Source organism: Diabrotica virgifera, chromosome 4 (genome assembly GCF_917563875.1).
Source record: "Diabrotica virgifera virgifera chromosome 4, PGI_DIABVI_V3a".
NCBI classification, from domain to species: domain Eukaryota; kingdom Metazoa; phylum Arthropoda; class Insecta; order Coleoptera; family Chrysomelidae; genus Diabrotica; species Diabrotica virgifera.
The window spans coordinates 168,598,723-168,616,709 of NC_065446.1; the positions used below are offsets into that span (position 1 = coordinate 168,598,723).

General features: G+C 30.1%; 1 protein-coding gene across 1 annotated transcript in view; it reads right to left on the reverse strand.

Annotated features, from left to right (window-relative positions):
- The window catches only part of LOC114339207 (ankyrin repeat and IBR domain-containing protein 1-like), a 202,730-nt gene extending 190,932 nt beyond the window's left edge, over nucleotides 1–11,798 (reverse strand). Inside the window, exon 1 of the mRNA XM_050649788.1 lies at nucleotides 11,457–11,798. Coding sequence (XP_050505745.1) covers nucleotides 11,457–11,625 — 169 coding nt within the window. The 5' untranslated portion in view covers nucleotides 11,626–11,798. The remainder of the gene's footprint in view (nucleotides 1–11,456) is intronic.
- Between the last annotated feature and the right edge of the window lie 6,189 nt (nucleotides 11,799–17,987).

A 17,987-nucleotide genomic window follows, 5' to 3' on the forward strand; every position in this document is an offset into this window, starting at 1 on the left:
AATAAATAAATATACCATACAATTTTACTATACAATGTCCGAATATAACAATGACATAAAATAGTCATATTTACGTCGTTGACAAATTTCTAACCTAGAACTACAATTGTCTTTTTATCCGTTAACGTTGTGTAAGTACTGTCAGGATAGATTACTTTTGTTTCAAATTATCTTTTTGGTTATCCATTTAGAGTATTTTAATGGTCAACCAATTATACATCTATAAGTAGTATAAGTAGCTAATATGGAAATGCCCTTCAACAAATACATAATTTTCAAAGTTCTATGTATAATAATCACGGATGTACGTTTTTTCTGTCACTTCCGAGCTTATGCGTTAGATCGAATTCGACAAATTATGACGCACTCAAAAAAGGGTTTGGAATAATCTGTAAATATTATTAACTTTGCATGTGTTGTTGTTTTATTACAGTCAATTTGTTTTGAGTTCTCTTTTAAAAAAGATAGGCTTAGTATCTACATACCTACATTTAAAGACTTTGTATTGCATTTTCTATTTTACAATAGAAACTTGAGAAGTTTTTTACTGTGTTTTTTTTATTTTTTTTTATACAGGTATATTTTTTATGCTAAGACATAAACCCGATTTAACAGTAACTTTTTATTTTATTTTATTTATAGTTTATTTTTTTTATTTGTGCTATCTTTTATTTTTTTTTTCTCTTTTTCTTTTCATGATAGCTACATATATCTTCTGCAAGCATTCCGTTATAACAAAATTGGTAGGCATTCTTTTGTTTAGAAAGTATTTTTTGGAAAGGCCTGAATGTAGTTTATATTCAGGAAGTTTTGCAGTAATAATTGTTTTTAAAATGTCATTGTCTTAGTAATTTCTTTTATTTATAAATACTTTTAATCCAGTTCAAAGCTATTTCATGATCTTTTTATTTCATTAATTGTACCAAGTCCATTGAAATGACATGGATTATGGTTAGGTTGTCTTGTGATCATTATTTACATTACTCTATTTGCTATAAAAAGGATTATATAAAAGATTACCCAAAAATGACATAGTACTAATAGTTGGTGACTTCAATGCAAAAGTAGGAAAAGAAAAGCAGAATAGGGAAGTAGCAGGGAAAGAAATTATTCTTGACGAGACCAACGATAACAGAAGAAAATTATGCCACCTAGTAGCAATATTAAACAATTACATTATCAGCACAAACTTGACGGCAGATCATATAGAGGAGCAAGCGTGTACACTTGTACACAGACAGAAGAAATAAGTAACGACAGCGCTAAACTATTTGGATACCTAAGAGCTCAACAAAGGAAAATCAGACCAGTGGTTAAAATTGACCATGGATTATGGAAAACAAACTTTACAGAACTAGATAAATGCAAAGAAAGCCCTGAAGAAGAAGAATACGCAATGTAAGACATACGTAAGAGATAATAAAATAGCAATACTAACATGTATGATGAATACTTTTATAAACCATTAAAAAAATGAAACTGACCAAAACACCTGGCCCAGATGAAACTCCCAACGAGCTGATTAAAAACGAAGGGGAAAACTTCTTAATATGCATCTCTAACCTAATAGTTAGAGTATGGGAAGCAAAAGAAATGTCAGAGGATTGAAAAAAGGTAGAACTATACGAGCATTTAGAAAAGGAGAAGTAACGGACTGTAACAACTATAGAGGAATATCTCCACTAGGTACAACAAACAAAATTCTACAACCCCTTATAAGACAAAAACTCACTCAGTTCACACAGAAAAAAATTGAGGACTACCAGCAAGGATAGATAGAAGCCAGATCCAGTACAGATGCGATCTACATAATTCCACAAACAATCGAGAAATGCCACGAATACAACATAAAACTCCACACCCTCTTCGTAGACTTCAGACAAGCATTTGACTGTATAGGAAAAAATAACATATTTATTGAAATGAAAAATCAAGATATACCAGCAAAGATAATCAGATTAATAAAAATGGCTTTGGGTGGATATCGAGCTAAAGTAACAACAGAAGTTAATTAGTGTGCGACACTAGTGTGCATAGGAGTGCGACAACGCGATTTCCTATCCACTAATTCAACATAGCAGTAGAACGAACAGTCAAGGCCAGTGGAAATAAACGAAATATAGGCCACTCCTCAACACAACTAGTAGCACATGCAGGTGAAACAGATCTTATGGGAAGGGACAAGAAGGAAAGCTTAAAAAAGAAAAAAATACAAAATCCCTTATAAAAGGTATATAATAAGGGTTACATCACAAAACAAAACGTTTTCGGATTAATAGGTAATCCATCATCAGTGTTAAGGCAATAGCATGCATGCGTGAGCCACCAAAAAGTTATGGCTGAAAACCCTTCAAACCCTGAAAAGAAGTAATTCAATATTTAAAATTTTAACTTAATATTTAAATGCTTATTAACTTTTTTTATATTCACCTCTTCATCTTTTTTAAGACTAACAAACTATTAATCAATTTGTAAATAAAAATATTATGAAATAGGAATGGAATAAATGAAAACTTTTGAAAATTTATGTATAGTGCAGTCAGTGAGGGTATTTTGCTCCGAATTCCATCCTACTGCATCAATTTACTTGACATTTTCACTGTAAGTAGGGAATAGCTAAAGAAAGTTACCATATACAGGGTCAGTCATGTGGAATTGTACATACTCCTACCTCGTATAGAGGCCCCTATTATGGGGAATGACAAATGACCATTAAAAAGTATCTGCTCCCATCGTTTAATAATATACAGGGCGAGTTTCGCATTTTGACAGAAATTTATATTCGTCATAATTTTTGAACGGTCAGATCGATGTGTCTCTTATTTTGGTCAGTCGTTACACTATTACAACCTAATCAACTGATTTATTCAAACTAGAAAAAATCAGGTCCGGCTTTTAAAATATTAGTTCGTTTGGGTCTTAGAAAAAATTTCACCCTGTATACGCTTTTTGAAAAATCTAATATTAATTTTACAAATTAGACAAATAGGCAAGTGTGTATGTGTGTGTGTATGTGAAAAAATGGCTTGGATGCGAGTCCGTTAGCCACAGATTTTTATTTTATTTTTACCTCAATTTATTAGTTTAGTATTTGGCAGGTTATATTTAAATATGTATTCAGGTGGCGGAGGAAGTTCTTGATGTAAAGAAAAATATAAATTTTTTGACATGCTTGTAATATTTTTCCATTCTTTTTTCCATATTTTATTTATTCTAACTTTGACGTCATTTATTGCATCTGTCGATAAGATGTGAGTTAGTATCTCACCTTTTTTTATTGCATCTTTGGCCAACTCATCCACTTTCTCATTACCCAGTATACCGACATGCCCTTTTGCCCATATAAATACTACTTCCACTTTAGACAAATTATTTTTTATATTACATAAAATTTTTGATTTGTATGAACTAAAATCAGTATTTTCAATTGCATATATTGCAGATCTGGAGTCTGTTATTATCACAGCTTTTTCAATATTATTCTCTTTGATCCATTCTAGAGCTTTTTCGATGGCTATAATCTCAGCTGTAAAAATACTACTTATACTAGATAATTTGTAATTATTATATTGATGGGTATTTTGCACATACATAGCACATCCTACTCCTGTTTGATTTTTAGAACCGTCTGTATAAATTACTGTGTAATCCACAAAGTCGCTCAGTATAGATTTTACTAAAATATTATTTAAATGATTTGATTCTGTATATTTAGGAATTATGATTCTGGGTTTTTTTATCAAAGTTTTATACGGAAATTTATAAATTGGTAATAATTTACTCTTGTGTAAATCTGTATAATTCCTGGTTTCACTGAATGCGTCTGTTAGTGGTGGTGAATTTTTTATTCTCCAATATTTACTAGTTAAGTTTTCCATGTTTAATAAAGCCAGATTTGTTAAAAGGTCTGACTCAGTGTTTCTTAGCTTTATGCAGTATTTTTGAGCTAAAAATTGTCTACGTAAATTTAATGGGATTTCATTACACTCTGCTAGCATAACGTTTATTGGAGTGGATACCATTGCACTTAAACATATTCTCAAGCATCTGTATTGTATCCGATCTAAAATTTTTAAGTTCGTATTGCTTGCTGATCCATATATCCAACACCCATAGTCCACGACTGACCGAATACAAGCATTGTAGAACAATAAAGCTGTTTTGGGATCTGCACCCCATTTTCTGTTGGTAATACACCTTAGTATATTTATTTTTTTTTTCACACTTACCTTTGATGTATTGAATATGTTTAGTCCACAGAAGTTTATTATCTAGTACTATCCCTAGATACTTATACTGATTCACCACTGGTATAGTACGCCCACTCGAGGTTACGTTTCCCGGTGCGCGCAACTTATGCCTGGTGAAAAACATAATATTGGATTTTTCTGTGGACATTGTCATATTATTTTCATTTGTCCATTGTATAATAATTTCAACTATATGCCTCAATGATCGTAGACAGTCGTCGTAGGTTTTTTGGGTGGAGTATATACAGATATCATCTGCATATTGTAAACATTTAATATTTTCGTCAAACAAACTATGAATACTAGCAGAATATAAGTTGAATAATGTTGGACTTAATACTGAATCCTGTGGCAGACCTTGATTTACAACTCTTGGTCCGTGTAGTATATGTCTATGATCTTTTAACCATACTGTTCTATTAGTATATAGATTTAATATATTATTACAGATTTCATTATTGAAACCAAGTGAACACATTTTATATTTCAGTATGTTAAGATCTACTGAATCATAAGCTCCTTTTATATCCAGAAACAAACAAACTAGGTACTCATTTTTAGACAGCGCAATTTGTATATCTGTAACTAGCTTTGTTACTACATCCAATGATCCAAGACCTCGGCGAAATCCATACTGTGTACTAGGTAAAATACAATTTGATTCTAAAAACCATTCTAATCGAGCTTTTATTAATCTTTCAAAGGTTTTACTTATACATGACATTAAAGAAACTGGTCGATATGACTTGGATAAATTTTTGTCTTTATTAGCTTTTAATAATGGTTGTATGATATATTTTTTAAAATGATCTATGTATTGCTCTCCTACCCACCAACTATTGAAAACTTTAATTAATTGCTCCTTAGCTATTATGGGTAAATTATAAATTAATTCATAGGTAATAAAATCATATCCAGTAGTAGTATTCTTCGCTGTTTTCATTGCAACCTCCAAATCTTCAAGATCAAACGGAATTTGAAGCTCATTGCAATCTATTACATGCATATTATTATCAATAGTCTTTAATATATTTGGTACATAAGTTGGTGCATATGTATCTAATAATTCCTCAATAATTGATTGCGTTAGTGGAGGTTTTTTGTGAGTGTTATTCTTATTTGATATTTTTTTAATAAAATTCCAAATTTTTGATATTGGTGTGTTTTTATTTAGTTGATTGATAAATTCTACCCAACATTTTTTTTTGTTTTTGTTTGAATAGTAGTTTACACTGTGCTTGTATTTTGCGTAGATCTATATAATTTTGAAAATTTGATACTCTATTATACTTCTTTAAAGCGTCTTTTCTATCTCTCACTTTCTCGTCGCAATCTCTATCCCACCACACTGGTCTTGTGTTTTTCTTACTAGTGGCTGTGCGGCATTTCATTGCCTCACAAGCTGCTTTATTAATATTAGAGACTAACTGTTCAAAATTGTCTTCAGTGGAAGTAATACTTTCATTTTCCATGTTGTGTGTTAAAATATTTTGATAGTTTTCCCAGCTGGCCGAAGATTCAATCCATTTTCTACTTGGTTGTGTTATGCTGTTATTATATCTCCTTGTTAAGATTGTACTTATGGGAAAGTGGTCTGAGCCTAGCGTATCATCTAAAGGATTCCATCCTATGTAACCGATCAAGCTTGGTGAAGTAAGTGTTAGATCCACTGGAGAAGGATTTTCATTTGGTCTAGTAATTTTTGTAGGTCTACCATCATTTAAAACAATAAAATTGAGATTTTCTAGAGCGTCTGCTAAATTTTTACCTTGAATATTGTCGTGCACCGAGCCCCATATGCTATGATGTGCATTGAAGTCCCCACAAATTATACTTTCTCCTTGTATTTGTGTAAATATGTTCGTCCAATCATTTTTTGTAGCTTGTACATTTGGTGGTTTATATATACATATGATTGATATTTTGAGGTCTTCTATATATATTGCACAAATTTCTATTTTTGTATTAAAGTTGTTTCTAAATTTTATTTCAGAATAACAAAAATGATCTTTTATAAGTATTCCTACGCCACCATATCCATCTGCTCTACTTTTATTTATAAAATTATAATTATTTAATCTAAAACTTTGGTTAGGTGATAACCAAGTTTCATTTAGTGCAATTAAATCAACGTTTTGTGTTTGGTTTATACGATTTAAGAGATTTGCTTTATTTTTTATTATAGACTTTGCATTCCACTGTAATATATTAAACTCCTTATTCATTTTCTTGATTTCCAGCGCCTTGTTGAATAGATTCTAATAAATTTTTTAGTTCATTTTGTGTCTCTTTTATAACCTGCATTTCTGTGACATCTAAATTAAGTTTTTTATATATATTTTCGAATATTATAGGTAGTTTTTGCATTACTATCATTTCTAATTTTTCCTTGTATATCTGAAAGTCTTCTCTGTGCGGATTAGGTAAGATTGAATTATTTATTTTAATTTTGTTTTGAAAATTTGGTGTTTCTTCTATAATAATCGGTGAAATAGCTTTACGCTTTTTTGGTTGTGATTGTGGTCGTGGTACCCAATTTTTATTTGAACTGGTTGGCGTAGATGATATGTCAGAGTTGTCAATTTGACTCATTTGTGAAAAATTTTCCAAATTGTTCAATACATCAAATCTATTATTAGAAGTTACTTTAGAGTAACTGCAATTTTTTTCTAACAATTCCGCTTCCTTAAAAGATAAATTTTTTTGTGACATAATCTTTTTTATATTTACCTGCTGCAAATATTTGGGACAATGTTTGGAAATAGACTGATGTCCATTTGTTTCACAATGTATGCAATATTCTTCTTTTGTGCATTCTTGAGTGTCTGCATTTTCGTGTATTTGGCCACATCGTTTACATTTATTTGTGGTACTTCTACAGTACTTTGCTGTGTGTCCATACCTTATACATTTGAAACACTGGACCACTGGATAAACATGTGGTTCTACTACAAACCTGACCAAATTTATTTTTACATATTGTGGTAAATTATTACCTAAAAATGTCACGATAAGCATTTGTCTAGGTACATATTGTACCTCCTTATCTGGGCCTAGTATTTTCTTCGTCATTCTTTTTACCTGTACTACTTTTCTTTCGCTCTCAATATTATCTAATATATATTTGTCAGTTAAAAATGTGTCAATTTCTTTGATTATACCCTTCTTGTGATTAAAAAACATAGGTATGTAAGCAATTAAATTATTTTTTTTAATAACCTCATGTTCAATGATTTTATTTGCTGTATGGAATGTTTTAAATATAACTTTTACTTTGTTTCTACCTATTAATTTAATGTCAACAACCTCGTTTTTAAAATTAGAATTATTAAAAAGAAAATGACCTACTTTTACTGGTGATAAACGATAGCTATTATCTACTGGTTCAACAATGACATAAAAGGGACCTATATCTATTGCTGCATACCTGTTCTGGATATCATAAACTTTACCATTATTTTTTGTTATATCCATTTCTGAGTTCATAAGCTTCTATCAGGTGGATCCTCTTTAGGCGGGGCTGATCCCCGCCTATTTTATCGTCCATATTACCTTAATACTATAGTATAATAAAATTTCCAATACCTTACCTAATCAGAAGAACTAAATTGTCAGTAGACTATTCTAAACTGCAAATAACAAATTAAAAAACCAAACGGGAACACAAACCAACACACTATCTACGAAAAAACCGCGAAAATTCAATATTTTCTGTAAGAGATCCAAAAATTATTATAACTTTGGCGACAAATAGGCAAGTAAAATGGCATATTTATTTTTTTCCCACACGATTACTTAATTTTTTATTAAAAAATCAAATTTGTCAAAATCGCAATTTTACCATAAAAATAAAAAAAAAACAACGTTTTTCTTAAAATTAAAAGTTTCACCATTTTTTTTCTATAACACGTCTATATCTAAAACTCCCCATAACACTTCTCTTTGGACTCTATAGTTTAACATAGACGTGATCAAATAGATAAATTTTAAATTTTTTCACTTAATTTTTGCGATTTATCTTTGCAATTCACGAATCTGCACATTTTATTTTTAAAAATTCATAACTTTTACGACAAGAAGACTGAAAGTCTACAACAATTGTCATAGTCTTCACAATGGTAAAAGGTATGAGCTGTAAAAATTTCAGAAAAAAAAAATTTAATGGTACGTTGTAGCGAGTTAAACCGTGATTTCATCTTTTTTTTTTCATTCTTAGGTTAAAATTCCGATTTTGAAAAATTTTATTTTTTAATAAAAAATTAAATAATCGTGTGGGAAAAAATAAATATGCCATTTTAATTGCCTATTTGTCTAATTTGTAAAATTCATATTAGAGTTTTCAAAAAGCGTATATAGAGTGAAATTTTTTCTAAGACCAAAACGAAATAATTTGTTAAATCCGGGCCTGATTTTTTTCTAGTTTGAATAAATCAGTTGATTGTATTTTGTAAATTAAATATTTGTTCAAAAAAAAATAAATTTTTGTAATAAAAGTAAATTTTTTTAAATCCAGGGTTCACTTTACCAAACTTTTAATTATTATTCATATTCAAATTTGATTTTTTTACAAAAAAATTAATCATTTGGGGAAAAAAATAAATATGCCATTTTAATTGCCTATTTGTCTAATTTGTAAAATTCATATTAGAGTTTTCAAAAAGCGTATACGTGGTGAAATTTTTTCAAAGACCCAAACGAACTAATTTTTTAAAGCCGGAGCTGATTTTTTTCTAGTTTGAATAAATCAGTTGATTGGGTGGTAACATAAATCAAATATTTGTTAAAAAAAATTAATTTTTGTAATAAAAGTTAACTTTTTTAAATCTATGGTTTACTTTACCAAACTTTTAATTCATACTCAAATTTGATTTTTTTATAAAAAATTAAGTAATCGTGTGGGGAAAAAAATAAATATGCCATTTTAATTGCCTAATTGTCTAGTTAGGAAAATTCATATTAGAGTTTTCAAAAAGCGTATACAGGCTGAAATTTTTTCCAAGACCCAAACAAACTAATTTTTTAAAGCCGGACATGATTTTTTTCTAGTTTGAATCAATCAGTTGATTAGGTGGTAATAGTATAACGATTGACAAAAGTAAGAGACACATAGATCTGACCGTTCAAAAATTATGACGAATATAAAATTTCTGTCAAAATGCGAAACTCGCCCTGTATATTATTAAACAAGGGGGGCAGACACTTTTTAATGGTCATTTGTTATTCCCCATAGGAGCCTCTATATGAGGTAGGAGTGTGTACAGTTCCTCATGACTCACCCTGTATTCTATAGCGCTTTTTATCTTGGGGGTGGTTCCAATCCCTTCTCGGGGTGGAAAATTTCTTGCTAAAAATAACCACGTATGTAACTGGCTAGAGAACCTAATTCTAAGCAAAGACTGTTCTTTAATATATTTTTTAAATCTCAATACGTTTTGAGTAATTCGTGGTTGAAAGTTTGCCATTTTCATTTAAAAATGACACGTTTTCGGACGGTTTTTTGCGAATTCCTTAAAAAGTGTGCATCTAACGAAAAAAACTGTATAAAAATTTTTTATAGCATATGAAAAATTAAAGGGATTCTTTTCTTCATAAATCTTCTAGTTATAATACAAAAAGAGATATGGTAGGTGAAAAATTTTTTTTGGTGCATCCTCAAATCGGTGTATTCAACTTAAAATAACACAGAAATGGTTGATTTTAGGGGTATAATGCTACAGACATCTTTTGTAGTGCTTGAAAAGACCTCTAAAATGAGCACTATTATATTTATGTCGATTACATTCAAAATAAGCGAGATATGGTGCAAAAAAAATTGATGACTAATATTAAGGAAAAATGATTAACCAATCATCCACCTGAATCTAAATTCATCATTTTCCTTTTACAATACCTTTTATTATAGTGTTATTTTTATGGCTAAAAAGTTGGACGGGTTTAAAATAACCGGTTTTGAATAAAATAAGGTCAAATTTTAGAACGCATTTTTAAATTTTCTTAAAAATCTTCTTTTTCTTCATGTAACTCGAAAATGATACGAGATAGGAAAAGAGATACAGCACAAAAATGTAGGGTTTTTTTGAAAAAAAATTTTGCTTGGTCTTTCGTTATTGTATCTCTTTATAATTTTTGAGTTACAAGGAGAGAAAGGAAGATTTTTAAGAAACTTTAAAAATGTGCTCTATAATTTGATCTTTTTTTTTTGAAAAGCCATGCATTTTAAACCCATCCAACAATTCGATCACAGAAATACCACTATAGTTAAAGGTATTGTAGAAGTAAAATGATGCATTTAAATCTGATGGATGAGGGGTTAAATATACTTCGCATTTTATCTTAAAATAAATTAGCCATCAATTTTTATTTTGCACTATATCTCGCTTAGTTTGAATGGAATAGAGATTTAATAGTGCCCGTATTAAAGGTCTTTTCAAGCATTATAAAATATATTAATAGCATTATACCCTTAAAATCGACCATTTCTCTGTTATTTGAGCATGCACAAAAAAAGTTTTCATTTCACCTACCATATCTCTTTTTGTATTATAACTAGAAGATTTATGGAGAAAGCAATCTGTTTGATTATTCATAAGTTATAATATAGTGCTATATAGTTTTTTTTCGTTAGTTGCATGATTTTTAAGATATTCGCAAAAAACCGTCCGAAAAGGTCACATTTTTCAATGAAAATGGCAAATTTTCAACCACGAATAACTCAAAAAGTATTGAGTTAAAAAAAGTTATAAAACACTTTTTCCTTAGAATTAGGTTTTCTAGTCACTTGGTTATTTTGACCAAAAAAATTTCATCTGCGAGAAGGGGTAGGAACCACCCCTAAGATAAAAGCGCACATCGGCATAGGATAGAATTTGAATAACTAGATGAGTAAATGCTATTCCCAAAATTTCATTAAGATCAATGAAATAGGATAGAATTCGGAGGTAATATATCCTGTTTTTGAAAATCCACAAGGAAAAAGTTTTCCTGTAGTTGGCTGTATACCATGTAATACAAGAAATAGTAAAATCCTTTATAAAAGGTATATTCAAAATCCCTAAAAAGGGCTACATTACAATCACAGAACTAGTTTTCGACTGGTTTTTTAGCATTTTATTCTATTTTTGCTCTCATTGACTGTAGTTATACAAAAACATAAAAAAAAATTATAATAAATTAGTGTTATAAATTCGACACTAAATGATTACATACCATGTTTAGCAGCATAATGTAGTGCAGTGTTATGGTTATGGCTTTCGCCGTAGCTAGAGTTTGGATCTAAGTTTTTTCTTAATTCAGGCGAACTCTGGTAGATTTGCATAGCTGCAAACTCGTCTCCATGCTGCATGTATTTCTTAAATTTTGACGATGTACTTCCCATTCTTACAAATACTAGTTTGATGCTACTTTATTTTACGAATCGAGCACGCAAAAATTCGATATGTGTTCTATGCACAACAAATTCTTATGTCATGAAACCCAACTTCCACGCCGGCAGCACCATTCTTTCTCCTAAAAAAAACATAGCTTTTATAGTTGCTACAACAAACAAAATAGTGATATACAGGGTGTTAGTGAATAAGTATGAAAAATTTTAAGGGCTAATTCTGCATGAAAAATTAATGCCAGTTTGCTCTACAAACATATGTCCGCAAATGCTTAGTTTCGGAGATACGGGGTGTTGAACTTTTTATTTCAAACTGCCAATTTATTTATTGCTCAAGACCAGTTGAGCTATGAAAATGAAATTTGGTGAGTTTTAGGAGGCAGTTATTACAAATTTTATGACATACAACTAAGAATTTTGTATTCATCATTGGCGCGCCTACGGGCAATGGTCTGAATTATTTTAAAGAAAAAAATAGTACGCCACTGAGATATTTCGAACTCGAAATTATTTTTAAAATCCACGTCTAATTTATAATAAAAAACCTTTCTTGCCTTTTTTCATATGATGCACCGTTTTTATGCAGAAAAATAAAACATCTTGGCGCATATTTTTCATTTCTTAATACATCATCAAGAACTATCCAATATAATAATACTAAACTAGAACAATAACAGAAAATATTACTAATACCATTTCAACTAGGTACAAAGCTGCAAGAAATGTTTAAAATGATCTCCTTTACAGGTAACAGAAGAATTTTATATTCATCATTGGCGCGCGTACGGGTAATGGTCTGAATTTTTTGAAGAAAAAAATAGTACGCCACTGAGATATGTCAACCTCAAAATCATTTTTCAATTCCTCGATCAATTGACGACAAAAAATCTTTCTTGCCATTTTTTCATATGCGGCGCCGTTTTTGTGCAAAAAAATTAAACATCTTAACGTTTACAAAGTATTTGAACTAAGTTTCTATGCATATGGAAACTACCTCAAATACTTGGTAAGCGTCAAGATGATTTATTTTTTTGTATAAAAACGGCGCCTCGTATAAAAAAAGGAAAGAAAGATTTTTTGTCGAAAATTGAACAAGGACTTCAAAAATGATTTTTAGTTTGACATATCTCAGTGACGTACTATTTTTTTTTGAAAAAATTCAGACCATTACCCGTACGCGCGCCAATGATGAATAAAAAATTCTTCTGTTATCTGTAAAGGAGATCATTTTAAACATTTCTTGCAACTTTGCACCTAGTTGAAATCTTATTAGTAATATTTTCTGTTATTGTTCTAGTTTAGTATTATTATATTGGATAGTTCTTGATGATGTATTAAGAAATGAAAAATACGTGCCAATATGTTTTATTTTTCTGCATAGAAACGGTGCATCATATGAAAAAAAGACAAGAAAGCTTTTTTATCATAAATTAGACGTGAAATTTAAAAATAATTTTTAATTAGAAATATCACAGTGGCGTACTATTTTTTTCTTTAAAAAAATTCAGACCATTGCCCGTAGGCGCAAAAATGATGAATACAAAATTCTAAATTGTATGTCAAAAAATTCGTAATAACTACCTTCTAAAACTCACCAAATTTCATTTTCATATCTCAACTGGTCTTAGAGCAATAAGTAAATTGGCAGTTTGAAATAAAAATTTCAACACCCCGTATCTCCGAAACTAAGCATTTGCGGACATATGTTTATAGAGCAAACTGGTATTAATTTTTCATGTAGAATTAGCCCTTCAAATTTTTCATACTTATTTACTAACACCCTGTATGTTCTAAACCATATGGATCTTTTGATGCATGCATTATTCCGATATTAACATATGGGGCACAAACATGGACAATCACAAAACAGAATATGAACATACTCAGAGTAGGGATGGCGGTTTTTGACAAAACACCGGTTTTCGGTTATACCGGTTTTTTTTGCTTACGGTTTAACCTGGCGGTTATAACCGGACAAAAAACCGGTTTTTGCAAAAACCGGTTTTCGGTTTTTTTAATCCAATAAATTACAATGTTACATTTACAATGAACTTTAGTTTGCGATACTCCACTCGACTTGACATCAATATGATCAAAAATAGTACTATCGAAAGAACATCAATATCAATATAAATAAAACACAATTTTTAATAAAACCATTTTATTCTATTAATTATTATAGTTTTAACCAAATTAATTTACCATTTAAAAATATAATCCTCTAAAATACCCACCAATTTTCCTCTCCCCCGAAACCCAAAAAATTCCCCAACCATTTCAACTTTTAAAAAATATCTATGTACTATAAAGAGTGATAATGCTATAACTGTGGCTATGCTTGACCTTAATAAAATAAGTAAGAAGATATAAAAAATCAGAAATAGTAAAGTTGGGAAAGTATCATAAATACAAATACCAATGTTAAAACGTATTTAAATAACAAGTAGTATTTAAATACTAAAAATGTACCCAAGTTCTTGGGTAAATTTTTTTCTTAGTCATTCACCCTTTTTGTTGTACAGTTCATATTTTTAACTTTGTATCGGAGCTAATGGGCCGTATTTCAAAATTTAAATACTTTAGACTTTGAAGCATTTTTATTTAATCAGAGCTTTAATTATTAATTTATAATTATAGAGTATTTAAATACTTATCAGTTAAATAGGTACTTACTCTAAAGTCCAAAGTTTTAAATACCTACTTACAACAAAGTATATAAATTTTGAAATACAGCCCATCAGCTCTGATACCAAGTTAAAAATATACGTTTCATTTTTAAATACATCTACAAAAAAGTACTACATAATATTTTATTCATTCATGACTCACAATGTGAATTTTTAAAGTGTTATTATAATACATCAAAACTTTGTTATTTATATGGCCATTTCGCTGATTTAAGTTCATTAAGGCAACCTAAATTGCACGGCACAAAGTAGTAGTATTCGTAAACGGTAATTCGATATTCATAGTCAGAAAATTATTTTTGGTAATCAGAAAAAGTCATTCACCCACTTTCAATGTCAAGAGTAAGTGTGAAAAATAGATAATGTTTGCGTCTACTTCAACCAGATCACTTCTTATGTAAATATTATGATTACAAATACCTTTTCAACGAAATATTATAATAAAATTTAATTGTTTCTTGCTGATGCGAGTTTGCATTTTCAGTTTGCTTCTGTTTTTATAAAATAAAATTTGAATTATGTTTTTTTTTTTGAATAATTACTTGAGAATAATAATTATGAGTGGGATCCAAAATAATACCTAACCTAATCCTAACCACCGCAAAAACCTAATAACCGGTTTTTATTTAAAAATAAAATCCGGTTATAACCGGAACAAAAAAACAACCGGTAAGACCGATTATTGTGAAGTAAAAAAACCAGTTTTAGGTTAAAACGGGTAGGTTTTCCCCATCCCTAACTCAGAGTCACTCAACACGCGATGGAAAGAGGAATGCTTGGCATATCACTTAACCTTCCGATGTCCAACCTTTTTTTGTTACACGGATGACCAACGGGGGTAAAAAAATTACCCCAAGTCAAAAATGACCATTGACAAAAAAATGAAGTTGTTTTAAGAAATGTAATAATGTATTCGTAATTTTAATGTTACTATTGTACCAATAAATTATAAATAAACATTTAGTAAAACATATTTTTAATTACAACTGAACAAAAACAGGAATCATCATTCTGAACTTAGAACTACATAAATTTTAAAATGTATACTAATTACGTCGCCATAGGTTGAACAAGCAATTTTTTTCAATATTGAAATGTTTCTTACATACAATTCCACATTATAGACGCTATTTACTTAATATAAAATTAGAATATGGAAGACCAAGGGAGTTCGTCGTTGACCCCATATTAGGAAAATATTTTTTTTTTCGTAAAATATAGGGAATTTTTTTTTTATTAAAAAATATGAGGGTATCTAGAAAGATATTAAAGTCAAATAAAAAAATAATGAGTTTAAAATTGCAAGTAATTCTGAATTTGTTAAATAAAAACATGCACTGGGGTCCAAATTTACCCCCGTGGTGATCTGAAGGTTAAGGACAGGAAAACACACACATGGATAAGACGGAAAACCAAAGTTACCGATGTGCTACAAAAATCATTAAAATTGAAATGGGAATACGCTGGACATGTAGCTAGGAGCGATCTAAGCAAATGGCAGAGAACAATTCTAACATGGAGACCATACCAACACAAAAGACCCAGAGGCAGACCTCCGATGAGATGGACAGATGATCTGAAACGAACTGCCGGGAAAAATTGGTTACAAGTAGCGTACAACAAAAAACAATGGAAAGGAAGATTCGAAGAGGCTTATGTTCAGATGTGGACGTGAATGGCTAGACGAAGAAGAAGATGATGATGCTTCTTAACCGCTGAACTCATTTAGTCCATTTTCTGAGGCAGCTCCCGTATGGAAAATTTTAAATTGGGTTTCTTTGTAAAAAGTTTTTTAAACAAATTCAAAGGATCGCCTTGTTTGTGCGCTAAAAAATATTTTTTAGGTTTTTTGGGTAATTTTAAATAAAAAAGATCTCCCGTCAGTTTTCTCAAATGTTGATAGTTTTCGAGTTATTAGCGATTTAAAATCTAAATAAGCATTTTCGAGGCTTGATAACTAATATTTAAATTATTATTTTGGAGGTTGCCAAGTGCCTAATTTGAAGACTAAATGTTCAGTTTCAAGATTCTGCTTAGTAATAATTGGGGCTTATTTTAATTTAGAACCCTTTTTTTTATTGTATTTTCAAGCCTCGAAAATGCGTATTTTTGCATTTTTCTGATTTGAAATCACTTACTGTTATACTGAATCACTTACTGAATAAATCAAAAACTATTAACTTTTGAGAAAAATGAAAACAGACCTTTTGTGTTTAAATTAATGACCCAAGAAATCCAAAAATACTTTTGGTACAAAAAAGGTGATCTGTTTTATTTAACCCGGCATCGGACAGGTGAGGTGTGGTACACCCCAATAATGCTGAAGCGCCTAAAACATAAGGAAATGTTGCATGTAGTGTCCACAGCGGCTAGATAGCTGTCTATGGTATATTCATGGTTTATGTTTAGTTTCAGCAAGTATATTTGGATTGAAAATGGTCACGCCCCACATTTCTGATTTTGTACTTTCTGCAGAATTGTCTTTATTTTGTTTTACTCCTATAAATAAGTAAGTATGGGTAAGCGAATAATACTTATTACAGATTTTAACATATTTTTTTATTGGTCTAAGCTAAAATGAATTAAGATCGAGACTAAACACGATGAAGCAGACAGTGACAAATATATTGAAAAGAGTAATTCGGAAGTACGTGAAGAAATAGACAATGTTAGTGTAAATAGTGACTATCCTGACCGGCTTTAAGATGTTGACATTCCAGACATCACAGACAACTAAACGCAAAGATATTTTTTGAGAATATTTAACTCTTTCAATTGCTGGGGGTTGTCACACCCCACCTTTCTAATAGTGGCAAAAAAGTTCAACTGTCGTATTCCGGGTTAAAATTTTTTGAGAAAATATTATTTCATTTTAGTATTTGGAAGTGAATTGGACAAAATGGCTTGTTTTTTGCTTGGAAATTTTTTGTTAGATTGATTCACAGCAGTAGAATATAATTTTGATGTGTTCGATGGAGGAGTAACATGTGGAGAATTATTAAGTCCAGAAGTTCATTCACCTGGTTTTTCCTGCATATTGGGTCTCTGTTAGCTGTTGGACCCTGGTACTTAAACAAGTTCATTAGTAATTAAGTAAATTATTTAACTTTGTACTGGTATTTTTGGCTGTTGTTTGCTATTTGTGGTTAGGTAATAATAAATTTGGTCTAACTTACAGTCTGATCCCAAAATTGGATTGAACACTATGTAATACATTCTTTGATAATTTTCTAATAAGTATAAACAACTAAATTTTGATGAAAACTACGAGCTGATCGGAACAGTATTTACTTGTTAAGAAATCACTTTCGAATCATCTATATATTTTGCTTTATCTATAAGTACCTAATGTCTTGAGTTGGGCTTCATCTTTTTTTCATTTCCAATGTTTCAAAACCATAAACTATTACGGGTGTAATAATTTGAACATTAATTATTAATGTTCTGTAGATGGTCACTTCGGATATTTTGCCTTTAATTTTAACCTTTAACTACACGCGCTGGCGTACTTTGTACGCCAGATATAAGAATTCTACTGGAGACACATTTAAAAATTTAATTTTTGACCTTGCTTATTTTTCTAACCTATCACTGGAATGGGCTTTACAATTTGGTTTTAGTTTCGTTATAATCGGTGTTCTGGAAAAATCGTAATTTACATTTTATTAT